We start from the raw sequence: 26165 nt of genomic DNA, 5'->3' as shown, positions 1-26165 counted from the left end.
TTTTTGTCTGTTATGTGCCTCTGCGGATTCCGTCCGTTGCTTTGTCAACGCTACCAAAACAGTGGGGATGCGTGCGGCCCCCCGCCTTCTGCTGCTGCTGCTGCTGCTGTTGTTAGACTGGGGCTGGGCTCTGCAGGATGCGGCGGCTGTTATAGGAGGTGAATCCTGGTGCAGCACAGGGTCTTCTGTCCAGCTGACTCCTCACAGTAAGGCGGGGTGTGTAAAGCAGCGAGAGAGCAGCTCCTTGCTCTGGAAAGAAGACTAACGGTCCTCTGACTGCGGAGACTATGGAGACTACCAGCTAACGGCTAACGAGGCATGGCGCTGACTTCAGCCCACTTCCAGCACTTTGACATTTAACATAGCCAAGTTAGCTAACGCGAGTTAACTTGCTTAGCTAGCTTAATGCTGTAATTTTCGTGTTATTTGTAACTGTTTATACAGGCCAAGGGGAAAAATAAGCTTTTTTTTTTAAAAATAGGAACAATCGACATACATTGTATAGAGCCATTTTTAAGGCTTGTCACGCTGGGAAAAAATAGCTACCCAGCTTTTTAAATAACTATCTAACCTGCTTGTTCGCTAACTACACATGAGAGGCGTCTGTAGAGGAGAATACCTACTTAAGAGTCTCTTCCTGGTGTATCAGGCCAATAGAGGGCGCTCCAGATAGAGTCCAGAATGAATGGGTTCATATGGAGAAACTGAGCAAAATCAGAGTTCATAAATGTTTAATCATTTTCATACTGAAAATGTAACTCGTTTCCGTAACACAGGAGAACATCACACGTTACTGCATAACGTACGGCATACATATATTTTTTAAAAACCTTTAACTCCAGTTATAAGCCTTTAACCCTTTCAGACCTAAATTATGTTTAAATTATGGGGAAATATAAGAAAGCTGTTTTGTACACAAAACAGGACTGTAATATTTTAATATAAAATTATGCTAGTTTAGTACTTAAAGCCTGCTTATTGTAGAAAAATAGAAATGGGTATGGATAGGATTTCTTTGCTTTTTAGCAGTATACATATTCCACTTTTCGAAATTAACCCCCTAACAGGCCAGCATTTTTTGTCAATTTCCTGCTTGATATTATACACCTAAATCTTAAAGATTTATATTTAACCCTCCTGTTATGTTCATTTATCAGGAACAGCAATGGTGTTCCCAGGTCATATTGACATGGTGCATTTTAAATTATCCAAAAGATGTCTGAAACCAAAAAAGTCCTAACAAGCAGTGTGAATATTTCATTACTAACTTTACAACTAATTATTCTATCAATATTTAGTGCAATGGTGTTCCTTACCTCTAACATGTAATGGTTCAATTAGGATCATTTATTTGTTTTTTTAAACGTTACTGCAAATTCCAATTGTAATTGTAATAGAAGTTATTTTTAAAAATGTAAGTAAATCTGCAACTTTAAAAATATAATAAATAACAATCATAAAATTTGCACGTTCCTAAACTTCAATTTAAAATCAATATTTTTTTTATACAAATCAAACATTTAATGTCCTCCAAACCTTTATTTTTGTTATGTTTGTCTAGTTTTTACGTCTATTTTCAAACATGCAGAATTTGGGTTAATTCCTGTTACTGATCTGGAAGTGGAGTAGAGAGAAAACAGACAGCTGTACCAAGTGTCCTGTGGGAGATTTCAAAGCCTTCAAAGTTTTTAGAATGTGAAAAACCAATTTTACTGCAGAGAAAAAGGGTTTTGTATTACATACACGTGTAGCCTGTATACGTTCCAGTGCCTGTAAAAGGGTTAAAAAGAATATCCTGAATAAGTATTTAATAACTGCTTATATATTTATTTTGAGTTTTAGCGCTTTAGCCTCATTCACTTCCATTCATTGAGGACTCATTTGCGGGCTCCCTCTAGCGGTTTGCAGTATTTATTTACTGGAAGATAGGAAGTGGGAAGGCTCGCAATAATAAACCAGCTCTGACTGTGTAGTTCGTTAGCCAACCTTAACCCTAGCCAGCCTTAAAGCTAGCTTAGTTAGCTAGCTGTCATTTAACGCTGGGAGCTTCCTTAGATGGTCTATGATGGGGGCGTTTTGTCAGCTGGTCCGTGCAGTTTTGAATTAGGGGTTTCTGGAATTATGCTGTCTCAACTCGTGGGCAAGATTGATTCATGCTATTTAGCTAATGCTGCAGATTTATTGAGCTCTGAACACATGTCAGTTTGTGACATTTCGAGCTTCAGCAGCTGGCACCGTGCTGGTTAGTTAGGGTTAGCTAAGCTAGCGTTGGGTTGGTTCACTAACACTAACACCAACCCCATTAAATGCACTGGTGTAGAGTTATACAGTCCGAATATTGAAGCGCCAGTCCGTGTTTAAGGAGATTAATGCACCGCCTGGTACCGCCACAGCCACCTCCACCACTCCCGTGGCATTATGAGCGAGCACTATGAGAAGGTTAAAGTGCAGCTCGAGGAGCAGATGAAGGCGCCGGCTGAGGATGCGGGCGGCGAAGCTCCGGCGGACCCGCCACCGGCCCCTGCGCTCCCTGCCACCGCCCCGGCCCCGTCCCGGTCAGCCCGGAGGGAAACCTCCAGGACCTCGGTTCACCCGAGAAACCGCAGCAAGAGCCGGGGCAAAGCGAGCAGCCGAGACACGAACGCGAATGTCAGGCAGGACTGGGACAAGTGTAAGGGACTGAGCCGGCTAGGCAGCGAGCAGATGCTTCAGATAAAGGGAACGGGGAAGATCCTGCAGGGGAAAACGGAGACAAACGGCAGCAAAGAAGAGGACAGAGGCGAGAACGGGAAAGAGAAAGGGAGCAGAGTCGTGCAGAAGAGAAGATCTGTCACAGTGGATACATCCAAAGCCAAAACATCCCTGGAGGCGCTGAAGCTCAGCATCAAACAGCTGAAGTGGAAGGAGGTGAGGAGAGCAGAAAACACAACTCGAGAACTGCGAGTATTAAATGTTACCAGGGGCAGAGCGGCAGTACTTTGTTTAAAACCCCTTAACAGGTCAGGATTTCAGCAAAATTTTTGCATAACATTACACAACTAAATCTTGAGGATTTCCATTTAAGCATTACAAAAAAAGTGTTCATGTTTGATAAGGAACGTTTATGAAAATTATAATTGTAATTGTAATAGAAAGTATAGAAAAATATTCCAGTAACTCTGTAACTGTCAAAATATAATGATTACAATCGTAAAATTAGATTTTTTCTGAACTTTATTTTAAAATCAATATTTTCCTAAATACAAATCAACCACATTGTCCTCAAAACATTTAGTTCTTCATTAGTTCTTCCGTTTTTATGTTTATTTTCAAACATGCAGAATTTGGGTTGATTCCTGTTACTGATCTGAAATTATTATGTGAAGTAGAGAGAAACCAGGCAGCTTCTCCAAGTGTCCTGTAGGAGATTTCAAAGCCCTAAAAGTTTCAGAGTGTAAATTATTTTATTATTTTACTGCAGAAAAGAAGGGTTTTGTATCACCTACACCTAAAGCCCATATTATAGGTCAAGGCATGTTAACAGGTAGAAATTCAAAAGGGGCATCACTGAAGATTTATGAATAGAGGGCAGAACTGTAACTAAAAGGTTTTAGGACTTGGCCTCCCAGTAAATTAGAAACACACAAGTATTTTGAACAGTAGCACCATAGTAGCAAAGTTTGATATTGTATGAATGTACGGTCCAAGAGATACAGATTAAACAAAGGTACAACTAGGAATGCACAATAAAATTATATCAATTATACCAGCATCCCTTAATTGCCTAGATTTGGTTGATATTTCAGAACTGATATCTGCTAACATATTCATTGTATGCTGTTACAGCTGGCTTCAATTGGCCAACACTGGGCACACAACTTTAAAATAATTGATTTAAGCTCATATTTGTTTTATTTTATTTAGAGATACAATGATATAGGGATTATATTAGTGTCTAGATATTTTAAACCAATACTTTCTGATGAATCTATTGTATGCTGTAGACTGCATATATTTATAGGGCAATGTGACAGCATTTTTTAAATTAAATTTTACTTACATTTACACAAAGCAGTATTAACAAATTGAAGTCCACTGCATCTAGGTCATTCTTGATTTTTCTCCTTTGTCTTCTCTTTTCCTGCTTCTATTTATCAGAAGAGTAAACTCCAGCGTTTAGCATCATAAGGGGCATTCTATGTCTAATACTATCTTGTAGGTCAGTAGACGGTACAGGTTATCCACACTCCGCTCTCTGACCTAACACATTACATATATTACATGCTTTACATTACTCTCCCAGGCAAATCAAAATTTTCGTAAGAATATTTTGGTGACTTTTTCACTGCCGGTCATGATCATTACAATCCACTGCATTGTCCACTGTGGGTGGTAATGCCTTCTATGATGTCCTCCTGGCACAGGTTCCACTGCTGATTTAGAAAAATTAAATGTCCCGTCCATCGCTTAAACTCAATATTTAATGTTACATTGCCACCAGCTTACTGTCCACTGTTCAAAGTTACCAGGCAGCCCCCTGAGGTAACATTTCACAATCACGTTACATACTTTTGTCCTATTGAACATTTTGGCCTGTCACGGTGTGTGTATTAATATTATTATCACCTCTTTGTAACTGTTAAATTTGTCAGCTGCAGTGGCCATATAGGAACACTTAGTAGTTGTATAATTACAGAATGTAGTTTTTTGTTTCTCTGCATACTATATTCTCCTATTTCACTCTTTTCTTCAATGGGTCTTCAGTAGGATCACTGCAGAGGAAGTTTTCTTTGGGTGGTGGGCCATTCTCAGCACTGCAGTGTTAGCGTGAGCATCACATGAAATACACTAATCTTTTATTTATGATTAGCCTGTTGAGAAATGTAGCTGCTCTGTACATAATTGTCTGCACTGTCTGCATTATTTTCTGACACACACACTTTTTATGTTCTGTATTTTATATTTTTATTTTTTGATAGACATCACCAAGTTCAAGCCTTGTCCCTCAGCAGAGCCTGACCATGCTCGCATATGGTTTCATTCCAATGCCTGTGAGAGTCAGATGGTATTAAAAACGAACCCATTACCACCATTAATATATTAATTAGCTGTCAACAAAACCGTGCTCTCAACCTTACGTGCTGTGTGTCAGCTGCCTGGCGTGGGACCGTCCTTGTGCACACTGAAAGAATGTCATCACCTCGGCTCTGTGTCCACTCGTGCATTAAGAGCCATTGTAACATTAGGCCCTTTCTCGTAAGGCTTAGGTTTCAAATTAAACGTTGTCGCTTCACCTTTTGTCCTTTCTCAGTCACCAATAGCAAAGTCATGGCTAGGATACAATCTTGGTTAATGATGCTGACAATGACAGTTAAACAAAATGCCCTTTAATACTGCTATGTCAAACTTTGTTGTGTTACTTTCTCTCTTGATCTTTGGTTCAACACATTTTTTTGTAAGGGACATAATTGTAATTATGGTGAACATCTACCGAGTAAAAGCTTTTCACAGATTCAGAGGTATCAGAATTCTTATGCTCTGATACAGCATCCAGTTCTTATCCTGGATGAATCAATAACTTAATGTTGAGAAACTAATGCTTTTGCAACATAAGCAAGCATTGTAAGTTCTGTATATTAAAATAAGAGACCCCCTAGCCAATTATTGAGCTGTGGTGCTGTAGAACTGTGTTCTCTAAAATGATGATGGTAATCACTGGGATGCATTGGGGACATTAGCAACTAATGCTTTTGTCACTAAATGCAATCAAGTCCTCACATCAGTGCTTTATATCTTGTAGAAACCCTTACTGGATAAAATAGACAGTTACTCCAACAAAAGCAGGATACTTTTTTAATAGTGACAGAGTGCATCAGCGAAAAAAAAGGCCCTTGTGGGGGGAAACATTGCTCTGTTTTTTTTTATAGAGGATGAGTAGGAAATTGCAGCTCATCATATATTTTAACAGCTTTAACATACAATAACAGCACCAGCCTATCTTGATACCCTTTTGTCTAAACAAAGGGAAAGATTTATACTAAAACTATATATACTAAAACTAGACATGACATTACGATTGAAAGTAAATGAGGCTGGACATTCAGTGTTGTAATTTTTCCTTTAATTGGAAAATAAAATGAACACAGAGGAAGCCCAATCATAAAAAAAATAGTATATATATCTTTCCCCTTTTTTACATGGGAGTTTCAAGACATGCTGACAAGCCCGAGTGGCCAATATACAATGTTTGTCTTACTAAAGGAAGCTCTTTCCAAGCCTAAGGGACAGTTTCTGAGGCTGAGCCTAGTCCTCAACTTAAGGTATTTTCAGTGGAGGATCCCCACTGACAGTGTAATTAATCCAAGATTTAACTTAATCTGTGTCCAGGAACCACCCATAGTGTTTCAGCCCTCGGCAAAAGGCATGAGCACAGCAAGGCAGCCACAAAGATGAGTGCCTGTCTGAATCAAAGCTCTAATAAAGCTCTTTATTAGTCCCATCATTTAACACGTTATCGTTTGTGCTGATGTGAAGATGTGCTTGTGCTTATTGAGAGAGTGCAGATGTTAAAATAGATCTATCTGCCTATATTCCTTTGTCTAATTGAGGGCTAAGTTTAAAAATAAAGATGACTACGGTTTGCTTTTGATGTGTCATAGTCATGTCGCAGCACTTGTTCAGCATTGGTAAATCTGTAGCCTGCTCACTTTAGGCACTTGGTCATGTTTAGGTAGGAAATGATTAAGCATAATCTAGGATAATCTCAGTCCATTCCTACCCCACTTCCCTTGGATAACTTTAAACAGTTCAGTGCTAAAGTGAAGTCCAGTGCAGTGAAATCCTTTTTTTTTTTTTTTTTTTGAGCATGACCGATATGACATTTTATTTATTATTAAAAAAAAACTCTTTAGCTTTAATCTTCCTTGTGTTGAAACTGTTTAAAGTAATCTAAATTTAATCTATAAACATTTTCACATACATATGTGGACAAAAGTTTTGGGATACCTGCATCTCTGAATGGCTTCTTTCTACCTTTCTACCTTAAAAGTCCTGTTTCACTCATTTATTATTGACCCCCTAACCTGCATTTTTTTTATATCTTCTAAAATGCCAGGATTTTCTCTGATATTTAGGTTGAACATTGTCGCTGTTATGTAAAAGGCTTGCATCTCATTTTACATTTAAATACATAGACTAAATTTATTTTTGCCTTGCTTTTCAAAGAACAAACATTTACAAAAGTACAATATACACCTTTTAATTGAGCACTTTTTTTTATTTCAGCAGGCATAACCAACAAAGCGCATAACATTTACCTCACCAGTGCTACTATTAAAAGATCAATAATTAATCTTCACCAGTGCTACTTTTCTAATTAAAAGTTTACTTCAGTGTAGCTAACTTCTCCAGTCACACATTTAGCTGCTGTACCTCAGCAGTGCAATTTTGTTTATATCCATATTTACCTAAGCAGTATTTTTTTGTCAAATATTTAACTAAACAGAGCTACTGTAATCATAAATGTAATGATTGTCCATGCTTAAGTCACATGTAAGTGAAATTTACACAGAGAAAAACAGCCAGCCTTTTTGTAAACAAATGCTAAGGCTAAGCCTGGCTGCCTCAGCTAGCTAACCTTAATGCTAATAACATAGCTAGCTAGTTCTTTACAGCTTAATGTTTCAGCTGGAAAAATGCTAGCATGTGAAGGGGTAGTAAACACATACCAAGCATAAGTACTGAACAACAACAGCTAACATTTTCTGCTGATATTGACCCAAAACTGATAAGCCATTTCTATTTGATTGTCAGAATAACTGATGGATTAATTTGCTCTGTGGTATAATGTTGTCATAAATAAAGTGTTAAATTAATCTATGAATATATAGAGAGTGTCTCAACTGAAGCTAAGAAACATTAGTCCTTTTAGTCATTTATTTCATGTCAGTCTCACGTGTCCTGGTTGACCTGCTAAACTTTGCCAAGTGATACCAATTAGGTCAGGATAATGGTAATTGGCTGGAAGACCCGTGACCTCATTCACTGGGTTACACCAGAAGAACTGACTGAGGGGCTTCCTCATTCATGTACTCCACATCATGGTATAGTCTGCTTTGCTGTAACAGTTGTTCTTTAGTTTACCTCTCCTAGAAGAGAGATCATACAAGAGTAGTTAAATCATAATTTAGGCTGATGATGCATATCTAGTTGTTCCTCAGAATAAGTCTGATTATGTCTGAATAAGTCACACAATTTTTCACAGTGTGTTGTACTGGGATTATTATATTTTGTGTATTGTTATAATTAAAAAAATATCTTCTGATGCTTCCTTGTTGATTCTAATATAGGTATATAAGTTTATTAAATTGAATTTAGAATTTGTGCATTGTTTATTGTTTAGTTTAGTAATGAGTAGAAATGCACTGAATGTATCAGAATTGTGTGGCAGTAGTGAAAAAGTGGATTTATTGTTACAGTTTAACCAAAACAGTTACACAAATAAACAGAGACTGTCACTAATAGAAATGAACAAACAGAATGTGTAAAAATAAGTCATTAATACAAAAGACAGACCACATCAAAGACAAATACTCAATACAAACAAAAAAAAAAGACCAGTTCCAAATAAGGGACTAATACAAACTAACAAACAGATTATATATTAATAAAATTCACTAATTTAAATGAACATACTTTGTCATAATAAACCACTAATACAAACAAAAAAACAGAGAGACTGTGTCAAAGTAAAACTGCTATAATAAAATTTACTAATACAAATGAACAGACTGTGTCATAATTAACCACTAATACAAGCAAAAAAACACACAGACTGTTGAAGTAAAATTCACTAATGCAAAATGCTTAAAACTAAAACTGAAAGCTAAAATGATTGTCACATTTGTCTCCCCATTTTTGGCTGATCAGAAAGAGAAGCAAGTCAAAAACTGTAATCTGACATGGACCATGAGTTTTGTAATCTATTGCACCACTGCTTACTATTATTATTATTATTATTATTATTATTATTAATTTTATTATTATTAACAAAGTCATTGGCTTAGGTATTTTACCTAATATTTGATTATTTATTTATCAGAAACCAGAGGTGAAATTTGGAGAAAACAGTAGTAAAACAATGCAACAGGAATAAAAACTTTTTTTTTGTATTTTTGATTTATTATAAAAAATAATCATTATATTACTCTATATTACTATAAAAGTACATTACCTATATAATTAACATAGAAAAGTCTGCTTATTAACACATTTGTAGCATTACATAAAACTTGCTGTACTTTATTTTCTTAATTATATTGTATGATTGGCACCCTGTTTAGGACGTATTCCCCTCAGTGATTCCTGCCCGAGTAGGCTTTAGACCCACAGCGACCCTGGCCAGAACAGTTGATGAATTAATGAAGAGTAATTAATTAATTATTAGTATCGTGATTAGTTTTATTTGTTTGAATGTTTGATATTTGATATGCTCACACTTATTCGTCTCACTGCATACTGATGTGGGTGTTCCTGGTGGGCTTTACTGGGCAATGAGTTCAGGGTATGCGTGACGGCGTGCGTGTGTGCGTGTTTCTAAGGGACCTCACGAAATATAAATACACTCATACACATACACGCACACACTCGGCACACATTCCTAATCTGATCACAGATCCTACTTTCCTTGGTGCCAGGTGCCTAATATAGGAACACTGCTTCAGTCTCTATTAGCCTGTTAAACAGTGACATAATCCTCTGAGAATCCTGCTCAGCCACGTAATCTTACATACTCGCTACAACATAGCTTTTATCAATACAGCCTGGACTGTTTTCAGAGTTTTCTGCAAAACGTTCATTTTTGTACACACAGTTAATGGACAAAAGTATTGGGACGCCTGTTCATTAATTGTTTCTTCTAAAATCAAGGTTAATAATAAAAAAAAGAGTTTATTCTGCTTTTGTTGGAGTAACTGAGTCTACTTTTGTAAGGATCTGATTGCATTCACCAATAAGAGCAGGCAGTTAGAATAGGGATCAGAGGTTCATGTTTATCTTCTCAAGAGAGTTCTGTTCTGTTGGCAATGGGCCTGTTTTTGGACACCAATAAATTATATCATTCTGCCGACAAAGTGAAAAGCCAGAATAATTTATACCAATTTATACCAAGCAGTGATGCTTTTGGTGACACAAGGACCACCAATATTGGGCTATTATAATGGCATAATAATGCAGTTACAACTTTTTAAAGAAACTACTTTTAAATATTAAGTATATTGAGGTATGAATTAGACTATACAAAAAAGAAATTTCCCACATAAAAAAAAAAGAACTGTTCATAAACAATTAATATTACTGGTAATTCACATTAATGAGCTCTACTCACTAAGTAAATGTAACTGGCAATATTGAAGTTACTTCTCTGCATGGACTATACATGTTGTTTTGCATATCTGTGCCAGCAATGGTTGCAACCTAAAGTAACTTAACATATTTATTAGAAGGGGTGTCCACAAACATTTAGATATAGTGTACTTTCTATTATTTGACATATTATGCAATTAATTATCATTATTATGTGTAAGCGGAAATATAGCATTTGAACAGTTGTATAATGTATATATTCAGACTTGCTGCACATGGTATAAGCCACCTTCTACCCCATAGATCAGTGAAAAGAACCCACCATAAGACCACCACCGACCAGATATTATTTGTGTAGTGGATGATTCTCAGCACGTGAGAGACACTGTCATGGTAGTTCCTTATTAATAAGTGTATCAGAATCTTTAGCATTACACCAGTGGTCAGTTTCTGACCACAGTATGAATGTTTGGCTGTGTATGTCTGGGTGTTGGACCATTCTCAAACCAAGCAGGAATGGACTGTACCTCATAGTTTAGGTGTACCTAAAAGTCAGTACTTGTGTATAAGCCTCTCAGTGTAATGCGATTTAAAAAAGAGAACACATTTTAATTTCACTGCTGTTAATTTCCTTTTCTTTCCTCTTTCTTCCAGTTTCCAATGGGCAGACGGACAGCCTGTGACATTTACTGGCATGGTGTCTCCTTCCATGACAATGAAAACATTGTTTCAGGACAGGTCAACAAGTTCCCAGGTAAGCCATATAGTTTGTTAATCAGTTGTTTCACACTTATTTCTTAAATACATTGACTCATATCTGTTTCTACATTACCCCACAAACCAAAACAAATGAAATTCATATGTTCTATATAAATATTACAGAAGGTGTGTTCCAATAAGCCTCAATTGTTATAAAGGCAATTGTTATAAATTGTTATAAATTTGCTACGTTATCATTAAACATATATTAGACCTCTTAGTATAAATGTTAGGACAACTCTTAAAATATGTCTGAGTTCTGAAAGTTTTAATACTCAGGTTGCATTTTTTGGCCATAAGGGAGGGGATTATTTGTCTGGAAAATTATCCTCACTCAGTGAGACCTACTGAGGTCTTGAATTATAGATGGAACTCACTGCACTGATATAATGGCTGTTTCCAGAACACCACTGACAAAAGCTTATTGAAGCTCATTACTACAGTGCCTTTCTTTCCTCCCAGTGTCAGTAACAATAACCTTGAACTGCTATTGTAGTTTACCTCCAGTTTTAATGATCCACATCACATTTGGACCATTCCTTGCCAACTCATCTAGGGAATGTCCAGGAACGTACGTGGATTTACATTCATAAATTCAGGAAAAATCTTCAAATCTCATTTATGCATTTCCAGTCATTGCTACAATTCTTTTTTTACTAATTAATTTTAAATAAAATGTATCGTTTAAGTTCTAAATGTACATACCAAAATAGATTTTATATATACACATAAAGGTTGATCTAATAACTGGATGTGTAAATACAACACTGATCATAAAATTGAACAACAACTGCTTTCAAGCATACAAATGTTTTAAACTTGTTAATTAATTGAAGGATATATATTTAGTCAGAAATGTAATCTTGCCAATAATCATTAGTTGCTTGTAATATATATTTCTAGGAAATCTTTGAATTATTACTTTCCGTTTGCAAAGTTTAAAGTTAAAACTATTCAACATGGACTGGTTTTAAGCTTTTTTTCCTCTAGATTTTCTTAAAAGGGGCTTATGCATTCAAACAAAACCAGACACTTTTTTATTGTTGGCCAATAAGTTCATTTGAGTTCATACTTTGATTATTTTTTTTGACCTAGACAACATTAAAACTGAAGCAAACAATTGTGCACAAAACCAATGCACAGAGAAATAATTACGTTACATAAACAAAAATAATATAAAGTGATGCCTCCATCAATGTTGTCTTCACTTAATATATGTTTGTGTATTTTAAGCACCTTAATTATATATTAATATATGGACAGTACAATGGAATTCTTCTATTCACATAGTCTACCTTAGATAGCGCTTCAGTAGCCCTGGAGTTAAGAGTGTTGCTGAAGTGTCCGACAGTGGCAGCTTAGCAAACCTGAGTATTGAACACACAACCCTGTAATCAGTAACCTGTCAGCCCACTGATATCCGTGTAGCACATATTCAATTTTGGTGGGTGTCGGAACTGATGTGCATAATTAATATAGAACAAATACAAGCTATGTCACCTTCATGGTTTATTAACTTCTTAAAAATATGATTTAGAGTTTTTGACTAAATGTAACATGCCTAACTATAAATAAATAACAATAACACCTTAAACAGAAAAATGCTGGATGTCAAAAATAACCGTTATAATGCTATATACGGTTTTGGAAAAAATAAGAGACCACTTAAAAATGATGATTTTCTTTGATTTTACCAAATTAAAAACCTCTGGAATACAATTAAGAGGAAGATGGATGATCACAAGCCATCAAACCAAGCTGAACTGCTTGAATTTTTGCATCATGAGTGGCATATCCAAGTTATCCAAAAGCAGTGTGTAAGACTGGTGGAGGAGAACATGCCAAGCTGTATAAAAATTGTGATTAGGAACCAGGGTTATTCCACCAAATATTGATTTCTGAACTCTTAAATCGTTATGAATATGAACTTGTTTCCTTTGCAATTATTTGAGGTCTGAAAGCTCTGCATCTTTTTTGTTATTTCAGCCATTTCTTATTTTCTGCAGATAAATGCTGTAAATGACAATATTTTTATTTGGAATTTGAGAGAAATGTTGTCTGTAGTTTATAGAATAAAACAACAATGTTCAATGTTCAACATATACCTATAGATAGAAAAATCTGAGAAACTCTTAATTATTTTCCAGAGCTGTATATTCTTGTATTTTTGGGTGCTGGCTATAAATGTCTTCCAGAGAAACTGAAATGCATACTACTTTTCTAGCCATGTAGTTTATGTCTTAAACAGTATACTATATATATTGCAGAAAAGTATACCTCTGTTTACTAGATTTGAAGTTACTTTAATCTCCCTGTTCCTAAACAAAACTAAAGCAGGTTCACTGACCCCATGGAATGCAGCAGCCAATCATCTACATTTTCTGTTAAAAAGTTACAGCTGAACTTCACATCACAGTTTCTTTCCTCAATTTTAGGAATGATAGAGATGTTGCGTAAGATCAACTTAAGTCGTGCAGTGCGCACCATGCAGGAGCTGTTCCCGGAGGAGTACAACTTCTACCCGCGCTCGTGGATACTGCCTGACGAGTATCAGCTCTTCTCCACTCAGGTACTGAATCACCTGGAAAAAAAACATTAAAACAGGATCATACTGTTAGGGAGAAGTACTACACTAAATCATATTATAATTATTTGATTTGACATCTAGCTAAAATGAATGTTATATAGGGTTCTTAAATGCTTTTTGTTACATATAGTAATAATACATATAGTATTATCATAATACATATAGTACTAATCTCAGTAATGTGTACAGGGTTTGTGGCCAGAGGAATTACCAAATAAAGCATTATTGGTACAATAAAATCTCTTATTAGATATACTTACCTTCTACTAGGGCTGTTCGATTAATCATGTTTTTAAAATCGATATGAGTTTTTACAATAAACACACCAAAAACACTGAAAAAGTGTAAGACTGTGAAAACCGTTTCAAACTCAAACTAGTTATGGTTATCGCTAAAATATCCTGAAATTGTAATATTATTTTATTTTACACTTGTTTTCACCATGGTATTGTATACAAATGTGTACACTGAGTACACTAAGTATCACTTTTTATTTATTTATTATTTATATTATATATAGATTATAATATATATATATATATATATATATATATATATATATATATATATTATATTATATTATATTTATTATTTATATTAAAAAGATTTCTTCATAAATGTGCGAAATGTGCGAATTCACAATCAGGAATCAGAAATTTAGCATAATTCAAATCAGAAGTGAAGCATATTACAAAAACAGCTTTCTTTTATTTAGTAAATATTTATTTTTGAAAACAGGACCATACCTTTGTTCATTGGACTGCCGAAACATCAATAGCATCAGCATAGTGAGCTAGCATTTACTAGCATTTACATTAAGATGAGTGCTTTACACCCATTCTACCATAATTACACTGGCTATCTGTTTTTTTTGTAATTCATTTTAAGATACTTTTATTGTTTTTTAAAGATCTAAATGGGTTAGCCATTTTAGCCGGGTAAGCCGCACATCTCTAAATGACTGATAGAATATGGTTGAAATCGTGTGTTGAGGTAATCAAATGTTAGCTTGCTAACATAACTCCATAAACAAAGGTACAAAAAATACTAAAAATCACTGTGCACCAAATCCCTGGAACACTTTATATAGATATTTGTCAGGCACCCAACATTACTAGTTTTAAAAATGAACTGAAACACATTTATGTAGGTTGGTGTTGTGTAGAAATGTAAAGTTTATTTTAGTATTATAGTATTTTTTTCATACCTTAGTTCCCTTTTTTGCTTTACATTTTATTTTTTGTTAGTCAGATTAAAATCATATATTGTGAAGCACTTTGTTCTGCGTTCTGGGATTTTGTGGTCATCAGGAAGATTGCAGTACATGTCTTACAGTCTCTTAACTGTCCTTCCTAGAAGTATTTGTGGTATATGGCATGCTAAATGTTAAACTGCTCAGGCTGATGGATTCAGAGGCCATTTCTTTGTTTTGACCTAGCAGAGGTTTGCGTGCTCGTGATCGGCACAGGCAGAATCACAGTAAAACCTGGCTAAGCAGTTTAACTGGCAGCACTTGCTAATTGTGAATGACAAGTATGTTACAAGATCTAGCAGATATGGGATTTACCCTGTTCCTAAGCCCCCTCTACATGACATACACACTGCTTTAGGGATTTAGAACAAGGTACTTAATCTTCAGGTTGGTTAGCTTAAACATGTACTTGTAAATGTACAGTATATAGTACCTTTATGTACCTGTATATGTACTGTATATAATTTCTACTCCAGTCCTGTTGTGCTTGTTTGTGAAGTGTGTATGTATGTGGTTGTAGTTGCTGTAGAGGGCAGTAGAGTTCTTTTGAAGTGAGTTTGCTGCAGGTTAAGTGATAAGAGTTTCTATAGAGACATAAAATCAACTGAATTAGACAAAAATTACAGTAAGCCAATGCTTTGGAACACATTCCACTTATGCAGTGCTTTTTGTATACCTGGGCGGTTTCTTAACAATAGATACAATACAAAAGTCGATTTCATATAGAAATGTGGTGGCAATATAGTAACTATTTGGTACAAAAGGGTGCCTGAATACATATACTGTGTACACATTTTCCCCAATGAACCCAGCTTAAATATATGTGCACTGATGTTATAACACAGCACATTAAATTAGATTCTCAGTAATTTGTTAAATAAACAAAAACGAAGCACCTCATCATACCTTATTTCCGACACCTGTTGCTCTGCCATATTAACAACATAAACCCCTAAAGCCCTTTAAAACAAGAGTGTGCAAGAATTATTTCTTGATCCTGTGCAGGGGCCCAATTTTGGCTTAGGGCGTCAGTGTGTCTTTGGGATCATACAGATGCAAAAAATATGTCTTGCAAGGTTCAAAAGGCATCTACTAATTCTCTTAATTAATCATGGGCGTGTTTTGGGCATAATGTGAGCGTGTCACTTGCTAGAGCAAGGTGCGCTGTGACTTTGCTGTGGCAGTTTGATATTTTAACAGTGCAGCGCCTCTGTGCTTTTTAGCAGCGGAAACTGTCTTGCTGGTTCATGCTGTGCAGGTGCGTGAGCAGGTCATTTACAGGAACAGCAATATTATTTAATTTTTTATTCTGTTTATTGTTGAGGTAAACAATAAACTGTGGCGTGTTCTTGTGCATGTATAATGAGCAGCTGTGTATGCACGCTAAGTGCACGTGGCGCACATGCATTGCCAAGATAGAAATGGACGTCTAACGATTGAGTGTTGTCATGGTTTTAATCAGCAGGTGGTGCACCTGTGTTTTCCGCCGCCAAGATAGCAATAGGCCAGAAATGTATCTGTACATACATCACTTCCAGACTGTAAAGCCAACGTACGTAAATATATTCGTAAGCTCTGGTGCTATTTTAAAAATACTGAAAATAGATTCTTCAGGGGCTGTAAGATCGCGATACGCATCACGACGCGCCTTGCCCAGGGTTAAAGATGAGGCCCCAAATGTGTAATTCGCATTTAATGTGCATTTAAAAAAAAAAATCTAAAATTAAAAATCATGTGGACCAAGGCAGAAGGAAATATTACAGGATTTTGCACAATTAAGACATTTCTCGTCAGCATTATTCTACTGTTCACTTTACCAGAGGAAAGTTTCTTTCATGCTGAGCTCAGAGTAGCAATGATGGAGATGCTGCCAATAACAGATTGGTTCAAAGCCAACATGATTTTAAAGCTGTTCTTTTAAATGCATCATAAAACTGCAGTAAAGCATAATGATTTATAAAAAAAACCCAGTCATGTACATGTAGGTGCATGTATAACATAAGACTTGCAATGCAAACCTTTTAGTTATGATATTTCTGCATCATTAAGATGTTTTAGCAAGTGTGGCAAGTAGAGTATGCCTGCACGTTCACACACTTGAAGGTTTATTTATAAAGAACACTCTTATTTTTTCACCACAGCACTTGTCAAACCCTGCAGAGAACCTTGCATGGTTTTTGTTTCATACTGATTGCTAAATCAAGCTGTAATTTACAAAGCCCATTAGTCAGAACTGCTGATAAACACACCCTGAGCCCACAGTTCCCCTAAATTAGGCTGCAGATCACAGGACCGGGTTCTAAGCAAGTTACAGATTAATGAAATCAAATTTTTCATTAACGTTTTATTTCAGATTTCATATTAATGAACTGAAACATTCACATTAAATATTTAATTTAATCTGTCTTATTTACAGGGAGCTGTTTTAGTTTTGCTTTGATGTAAAATATTGCCATTTATGGATATCTATGATTATTTGATGTACAAAATCTGGTAACAAATTAACACACCATAAGAAACATGAATAGATGGACAAAGACACAAAGAAGAGCATACATACATAACCAAAGCAGGTATAAGACTGGAAATTTATTACAATGCTCAAGAAAGATAAGTAGTGATGACCATTGTAAAGTGAAGTTACAATTTTCAGATATCTTACCTCCATTTCTCTACAATTCACAGATTCGGCTCCTAAAGGATAACGACTCTACCCTGAAACCCACTTTCATTGTCAAACCCGACAGCGGATCCCAAGGAGATGGTATCTACCTCATACGGGACCCTGCTGACCTCCGAGCCTTCTCAGGCGCACAGGTCAAGCAGGCAGTAGTTCAAGAATACATCCAAAAGCCTCTGCTCATTGACAAGCTCAAGTTCGACATCCGTCTTTATGTTTTGGTCCGTTCTTTGGAACCTTTAGAAATCTACATTGCGAAAGAGGGCCTATCCAGGTTTTGCACTGAACCCTACCAGGAACCCAGCCAGAAGAACCTCAGTCACGTCTTTATGCATCTAACGAACTATTCACTGAACATACACAGTGGGAATTTTGTCCATTCGGACAGCTGTAGCACTGGAAGCAAGCGTACGTTTTCTAGTGTTCTTTACCGCCTGGCCTCTAAAGGAGTGGACATTAAGAAGGTTTGGTCAGACATTATTGCACTGGTTATCAAGACAGTTATTGCACTTGTTCCTGAATTAAAGGTCTTCTATCAAGCTGATATTCCACCAGGAAAACCAGGACCTACTTGTTTCCAGGTACGTACACTCTTGTGGGACTTACTTACCAAGAAAACAGAAAATATATTTTGTACATTATTTAAAGGGAAACCATACATTTTTGCATTGACAAGTGTCTTTAGTATCATATTCGCGCAACAAAGAAGGGAGGGTGATAGAATTCTGTTGACACCAACTGTATGTCGTGACTGGTATCTTATTTATAGCTTATTGGTATAGTAATTTATTGGTCATATTACTGGAAACAATGCTGACAAATATGTGTCTCAGTGCAATGTGTTTCTTCACTTGGAAACCAGGACCCACTTGTTTCCAGATACGTACGCGTATGTTTGTGAAATATATGTTTCCAAAGAAAGCAGAGAATATATTTGATTAAGAGTATAAACATGACGTATGGTCCATGTTTGTTGTGCAGTGTGCCTTATTTATTATAATAATTCCCAACAGAGTGCCATAGAGAAATGCATTGTTTGTTTGTTTTTTTGTACAATAGAGTACAAACATACATGTAATTGCACATAGCTCAGACAGAGTGTACGAATCATTTTTGTAAAGTTTTAAGACCCTTTCACTTTTCGCATTAAAATAAAGAGATTTCTCCCTCAATTCTGCTTTTAGTCTTCCATAAAGACAAAAAAATTAGCAACTTTTTGCAAATTTATATAAAGGGGAAACATACATTTTTGCATGGACACATGTGTTAAGAGCCTGTGCTATGATACATGTCTCTTGATCATATTTGAGATGTTTCTGCAACCTAATTGGAGTTCACTTTGTGGTAAATTCAGTCGATTAAAGGAAATTTGGAAAAACACACCGCTGTTTTACAGCTGACAATAATCATGTGTATATCAACAAAACAAAATGTCAGAAAAGTGAAAAAGTCTGATTGTGTACTTTTTTGTACTCTTGAAACTGCTAGTGCCCCCTAGTGTTTCTTAAAAGTGGCTTGAAACTGTAATATGTTTAATTATGCAGCTCTCCACATGTACAACTGCCTGTATGTATATAAACATTATGATTTGGTTAGTTTGAACTATTATTATTATACAATATTTTTGTATTTAATTAATTCATGTAATTATTTTATATTATACAATAATAATACCATAATATGAATCATTTTCAGATACTAGGCTTTGATATCTTGTTGATGAAGAACTTGAAGCCTGTCCTGCTGGAGGTAAATGCCAACCCAAGCATGAGGATTGAACATGAACAGGAGGTAAATACAGCCATGATGTAAACAAAATCGACGAATATTTCCAAAAGAAAATCTTGTACATATTTATTATATTATAATTAACAGTGCCTCTTTGGATAGATTTTAGGAAATTGTATATATTGTCGATGTCCAGTGAAAAACACATCTTCAAATCTGCAACTTTACAGAAGATACTTAAATGGTTAGTGTAAAAGGTTTATTTCAGGTTCTTTTGGAGAATTTTTATTGCTCCCTTACTTTTGACATTGTAATGGACAGATTGTGTGTTTTAAATTACACTGTCTGTCCAAAAACAAGTTGCTACCTCGATTTAACTAAGCAAATGATGTGGTGTTGCTGCAGTTGGTCAGGTCTAGGTTCAGCAACAGTATGTGCTGAAAGAATGAGGTCAGCTGACTACCTGAATATACTGAATATAGACCAGGTTATTCTATCAATGGATTTTTTCTTCCCTGATGACACGGACATATTCCAAGATGACAATGCCAGGATTCATGGGGCTGGAATTGTGAAAGAGTGGATCAGGGAGCATGAGATCATCATTTGCACATATGGATTGTTCACCACAGAGTTCAGACTTTAACTCCAATGAGAATCTTTGGGATGTGCTGGAGAAGACTTTGTGCAGTGGTCAGACTCTATCATCATCAATGCTGCAAGATCTTGGTGAAAAATTAATGCAACACTGGATTGAAATAAATCTTTCGACATTACAGAAGCTTATCGAAACAATGCCACAGCGAAAGGCGTTACAACAAAATATTTGAGTGTGTTTTTTTTTTTTTTTGGCCATGCAGTGTATGTAGTAAATAAAAAAAAATTACAAAATTGGAGATACTTGTTTTCACTGGAAAACGACAATGTGTCTTTAACTAGAAAACTTACAAAAAGCTAATGGATAATTAATTGTCATAATGCGTTCTTTATAGTTAATGTTATGTACTGTTGTGCTGCAGGTGTCGCCAGGTGTGTTTGAGTATGTTCCCAGTCCAGTCGATGAGGAAGTTAAAGTAGGAGTTATTAGAGATACACTGCGTCTCATGGATCCGGTGCAAAAGAAACCTCATATGTAAGTCTGCTTTTATATTTTTCTCTCTTTTTCACTCTTGCTCTCATTACTGTATATTTATGTCTTTAGTATCATATTCTTGCAAAAAAGGTGAGAGGGTGATGGAATTCTGTCGAAACTAATTATATGCTGTCAATGGTACATCACCAGTTGTCTTATTTAAAACGTATTAATATAATAATTTATTGGTAATATTACTGGAACTTACTAGAAACAATGCTGACAAATATGTGGTTTAGTGCAATGTGTTGCTTCACTTGCTATGTTAATGTGACACATCTGTCTGGCTCATTTTAATATTAGGAGGAGTACACAAGAGAAAAGCATGCATGCATATTGTAGCCAAAGTCTTATTGTACTTTTCAAAAAGTAGACGATTACTATGACTGATTGGTAACTGACAAGTCTGGTTAATAGGACTGCAGATATACAGCTCTGCAAAAAATTAAGAGAGCACTTTAGTTTCTGAATCAGTTTCTCTGATTTTGCTATTTAAAGGTTTATGTTTGAGTAAAATGAACAATGTTGTTTTATTCTATAAACTCCGGACAACATTTCTCCCAAACTCCAAAAACATGTATTGTCATTTAGAGCATTTATTTGTAGAAAATATGGCTGAAATAACAAAAAAGATGCAGAAATTTCAGACCTCAAATAATGCAAAGAGACCAAGTTTATATTCATAAAGTTTTAGAAGTTCTGAAATCAATATTTGGTGGAATAACCCTGCTTTTTAATCACAGTTTTTATGCATCTTGGCATGTTTTCTCCTCCACCAGTCTTACACACAACTTTTGGAAAACTTTATTTCACTCCTGGTGCAAAATTCAAGCAGTTCAGTTTGGTTTGATGGCTTGTGATCATCCATCTTCCTCTCGATTATATTCCAGAGGTTTTCAATTTGGTAAAAACAAAAAAACTAAATTTTTATCCGGAGCTGTATTTATCAACTACTGCAATGTATATCCACTTCCACAGTACCAACTGTGATACCACAGTATACAGCAATATGTAATTTCGGAATACATTTGCTTTAACATGATACGTATTTGTGCTGCGAGTACCTCAGTTCAAGTCAAGAGTTCATTAGCATGTTATGGTACTGGTAAAACACATACATTACTAGAAGCACATTAGTAGTAGACCATGTTTAGTAGAGGTCTAATATTAAACTATATTTAAAATGATCCAGAAAAGAAGCATACTGATTTCAATATAATCATAAAGTACAGCACTGACACTACATCATTTCACAGTTAAACGCATTACCATAGATTTAATTTGTAGCCTTCGTGAAAGAGCCTGAACATTTAAACAGATACACCACATACATACAGAAACATAGTTCTATTTCTTTCTTTTTTCCTCTGCTTTCTCTTGCACTATCCTGAGTCAGACATACAATACAGAAGTTCATACAGAAGAGCAGGACTTCTATCAAACTCACACATCAGGAGCAGTGAACTATTTTACTTTTTTTTGCAAGATAAAATTACAGCTGTGTTCTCTTATTTGGTGTATGCTGTGAGATTTCTTCGGGCACTATTACTAGCTTGAGAAATAGCATCATTCTGTGTGGAAAGTTTTAAAGGCCACTGAAAGCTGGAGGCAAGAATGCCCCTGAATGGACTGTAGGAAATGAAATATGCCAAAAAGTAAGATCCAAACTGTGCGCTTTCTTTTTACTGGATAATTTTAAATGCTTCTGATATAGTTTTTGTTTGTTTTTATGGCTGCACACTATTGAGCGTATGGAACTCTTTTTCTGAAGTTATATTGCTACATATTGTGATTGCAATACTGGTATTTTATTAAAAGCTCTGTGTTGAATGAATATCATGACATTTAACTTTATTCCGACTGAAGTAATGTTCTTTTGTTGGCGTGCATGAAGCCCTTCATTTATCAAAACAGAACCCCACTGAAACAGGAGCTGTAAACATTGCACAGCAACCAGCAAACAGAAAAGTAGTGTTTGACTCAATTACGTATCGAGGCATTTTGCATTGTCAGTACTGCAAGAGCTAGATTTGTTATACAGTATGCTATTATACACAGTTCAGTCAGATGCCAATGGCATATTATGACCACCTTCTTGTTTCTACACATTTTGCTCATTTTATAAATTATTTTGAATTGTTTTAGGGAAGAAATTGAGGTCCCTTGGTACAGTGTTGAAAAATCCAACCCTTATGACAGAGCAGAGTGTGCATAGATGTGTATGTGTCTGTGTGTGAGAGAGAGAGGGACTGTATGTGTGTGTGTATATTTGTGAGAATGTGCATGTATGTGTCTTTGTCATGGTTCAGAGAAGTTGATGGTCTGCTGAGCCTCCAGCCTAAGCCTTTGAGATGGAAAAATTCAATTCCGGAAATCCTCTGATGGAATTTCACACTCCTGTGGCTGCTTTCCCTCTCCCTCAGTCAGTCATGTTAGCTCTGCAAGTGTGTATGTATGTGTGTATTAGTACATTTGAGTGTTTTTGTATGTTCTCAGGTTTCCCAGGTTTAGACAACAGCACGTAAACAGTGTGCTGCAGCTATGGAAATGGGCGAGTTGGCTATTTTTCTGATAAACGGGTAATCACTGAGCTTCAGTAAGGTTGCTAACCAAAGCTGGATATTTTACTACCACCACTCATGCAGTAAAGATGGGCATTTTGCAAATTGAAGTGTGTATATTTACTGATTAGCTATAGAGTAAGACTTGTCTTCGCTTGCCACTGTGTGTCAATCTGGCAACCCACATGAGCATCGCATCTGGGAAGGAGGGGTTGGGGCAGAAATTTTTATCCACTGTTGGAAATTGGACTGCAACCATTTCAGACAGACACTTGCATTTATTACTTATTGTTCATTTAATGCTCTACTCACTGCTGGTTTTAAAACATAATAAGGCATGTAGTTCTTCCACTTGTAAAACACTGTTTTCGCAATAAAATTAAATAGTTTCAGCTATTATGGTATGCTTGTATGTTCTACTGTAGAACCTAATAGGAAAACAATTGTATTTACCTTCTATTTATCTTTATTTCTCCTCAGTTCTAGAAAATTGGCATTTGGGCAATATAATGTCTGTTAATGTTGCCCTAAGGACACTAGATGGCAGTCTGAACACCATTGTTGAAAAAAATTGACTCAAAACAGTATTGGGATCAAAATAGCTGATGCCAGACCCGTTAAAATATGGATCACTGGATCACATTTAGACATCCCTAACCTTAACATTTGTATGTAACATTAAGTGTAATGTTTTTTCGCAATCTGGTAAATAAAAAATAGTAGATTCGGGTGCATTACATGTATTTATTCATTTACAATTTGTTAATTTATTCATTAATGTATGCTTTGGTAATCAACAAAACATTAGTAATTTAACCAGGAGTGTCCAAACTTGTCTGTGTCTGCTTTCTGTACATGTTGCCACCATTACAGTTTGTTCTCCAGTAGCTCCAAAGTGTCAGACATTATTGCCCCTGCCTCTGTAAGGACACAAACATTGTGTTATGAACTCCAGGGAAATAAAAAGTTAAGTGTTTGTGTTTCTGAGGACAATGTGGTGTCATCATAGTAGATGAGGTGTAACTGAGACCTGTGCGTGTCTGGGTGTGTGTGTGTCTGTGTCTGAGTGTGTGAAACATATGCCTCATTAAACATGTTTTTGGCTTTAATACCTATTAATTTAAACGGAGTTGTTGATATAAAGCAGAACTCTAGTGAAGAGCTTGGGTGTCACAGAGGAAATACAAAAAAACAGATTAATTAAGCTTGTGTGTGTGTCTTTGTGTAAATGTCTTTTGTGTGCGTGTGTGTGTTTGTGTTTTCCCCTGTTCCCAGTGCAGCAAATCACCACTAGTGAGCATTATAAATTCAGCTCCATCATGAGCATTGCATCTCAATCTATGGCCATGCTCTTGTCTCAAATGATCTATTAAATTAAAATAAATGAAGCAGCAAAATTGACTTCAGCCTTGAGAAACACTGTCACCACAGTTCCCTGCTGGTACATGGAAAAGCAAGAAGTCTAGTCACTTTCAAACTTAGTTGAAGGCAAAGAAGTGTGTGTGTGTGTCATGTGCTCATTAGACTTCTAGCTGGTTACAGTGGTCTAGAAGTAGCACTTGTAGATAAGACAAAGTGCTTAGGACGCAAAGCTGGAATATAGAAATATTTATCATATTTATATACATAAGCTCAGATTTAAACACCCTGTATAACTGGAAGTTATACTTCCAGAAAATGTAAAATCTTTTAATGAATGTATTATATTTGTTATTAGCTCTACCCTTCTACCCGCTAATTTACATTAAACCTAAGTAGCATGTAAAATGAAATTTGAGGTAAATTAATTGTGCATCTAGCCATGCACATAGTAATGTGTGTTCCTTGAATTTAAACAACATTTTGCTATATATTGTATTTTTCACACCATAAGGTACAGCATTATACAGGAGTTTCAGTTAAGTTGTCCAGCAGTATTAGCATTACAAGCTAAGCGCTAGCCCTTTGGCCTTTCAGAAGTCTGCGTGTTTACCATTTAAAAACAAGCTACGTGAGACAAGCCGCTAGCTATTATCACCCTGGTTTACCGGAACGCTCAGGGTTCTTCAGTGTAGTACTGTCAGGCAGAAGTTAGGCGGCATTAGCGGTTAGCCGCAAATGCTAAAGCTCCAGCCTTAATGGAAATCTGGAAATCTAAGCTTACTGTAGGTAAATAGAAGCTCTTTACTCATCTAAATTTTTCAGGAGAGAAATCTGTGGACATTAACTTCCAGCGCTCGTTTGACTATTTTTTTTTTTTTTTTTTTTTTTTTTAGAATTACAGTTTTGTTTACTTAATTTAGCTTAGCTTTACTGCTGACTTAGAAGAAAACATGGCAACACCCCTGTTCCTAACAAATGCTGCTTAAAATGTGCCTTATAAACCGGTGCAATTTATAGTGCAAAATACAGTACTGTCTTATATTTAATCACAGGTTTGACTGATATTTTTCAGTGAGCAGTCTGCATTCATCTAACATACACACTGTTAGGAAGGGTATGAGGTGCTCCTGCGTCTCTGACTTGGTGGAACACTTTGAATTCGGTATTTTTTGTGCCTGCGTGCAGATAGTGTTCTTTACACTTGCCCTTATGCCTGTAGTGCTGAAAGTCATACAACTTTATACTTTGTATCATAAATATAAAGCCTTCATTCCTTTCAAATTTTTTATAAGATATCTGCCACTTTTGTGAAGTTCAGACACAATTCCCAGTCCTTGCACATAATATCGCTGATGTATCACTGATGATGCAACCAAAGAAACTTGTGGTGTGATGAAGTTCCTTTTTCTGCTTTCTCTAAGATTCTGTTTTGATTATTTTTTTCTCAAATTTTATCGTTCTTTTGTCAGATGTTTTTTTTTTTTTTTTTTTATCCCCCTAATCCACGTGTACTATTACAGCCTCTGCAGATGATGCTGCGAGTTTCTGACTTAGCAAGAAGAAATGCATTCGTTTGTCAGTTGGCTATGGGTTTGTGGTTGAGGGTTGAGCTGGTAAACAACTCAGCAGTCTTTTATGTTGCTTCTCTAGAGAAGATATTAAAACATTAATGCTTTACTGGGTTGTCTGTGAGAGAGAGAGGCAGTAAGAGAGTGTTAGATTCGATGTGTTTATTAGGGCTGGTTTTGAAGAATTTTTCTATT

The 26165-nt window shown here is 35.9% G+C and overlaps 1 protein-coding gene across 1 annotated transcript in view; it reads left to right on the top strand.

Annotated features, from left to right (window-relative positions):
* The first annotated feature begins 97 nt into the window (after window positions 1-97).
* ttll11 (tubulin tyrosine ligase-like family, member 11) overlaps window positions 98-26165 on the top strand; it is a 39286-nt gene continuing 13218 nt past the window's right edge. Inside the window, exons 1-6 of the mRNA XM_007260392.3 lie at window positions 98-2907; window positions 10996-11095; window positions 13536-13669; window positions 17625-18200; window positions 19315-19410; window positions 20367-20479. Coding sequence (XP_007260454.3) covers window positions 2419-2907; window positions 10996-11095; window positions 13536-13669; window positions 17625-18200; window positions 19315-19410; window positions 20367-20479 — 1508 coding nt within the window. The 5' untranslated portion in view covers window positions 98-2418. The remainder of the gene's footprint in view (window positions 2908-10995; window positions 11096-13535; window positions 13670-17624; window positions 18201-19314; window positions 19411-20366; window positions 20480-26165) is intronic.

The sequence above is a fragment of the Astyanax mexicanus genome, chromosome 1 (genome assembly GCF_023375975.1).
Source record: "Astyanax mexicanus isolate ESR-SI-001 chromosome 1, AstMex3_surface, whole genome shotgun sequence".
In the NCBI taxonomy this organism is placed as follows: domain Eukaryota; kingdom Metazoa; phylum Chordata; class Actinopteri; order Characiformes; family Acestrorhamphidae; genus Astyanax; species Astyanax mexicanus.
This window is presented reverse-complemented; position numbering and strand designations above follow the sequence as displayed.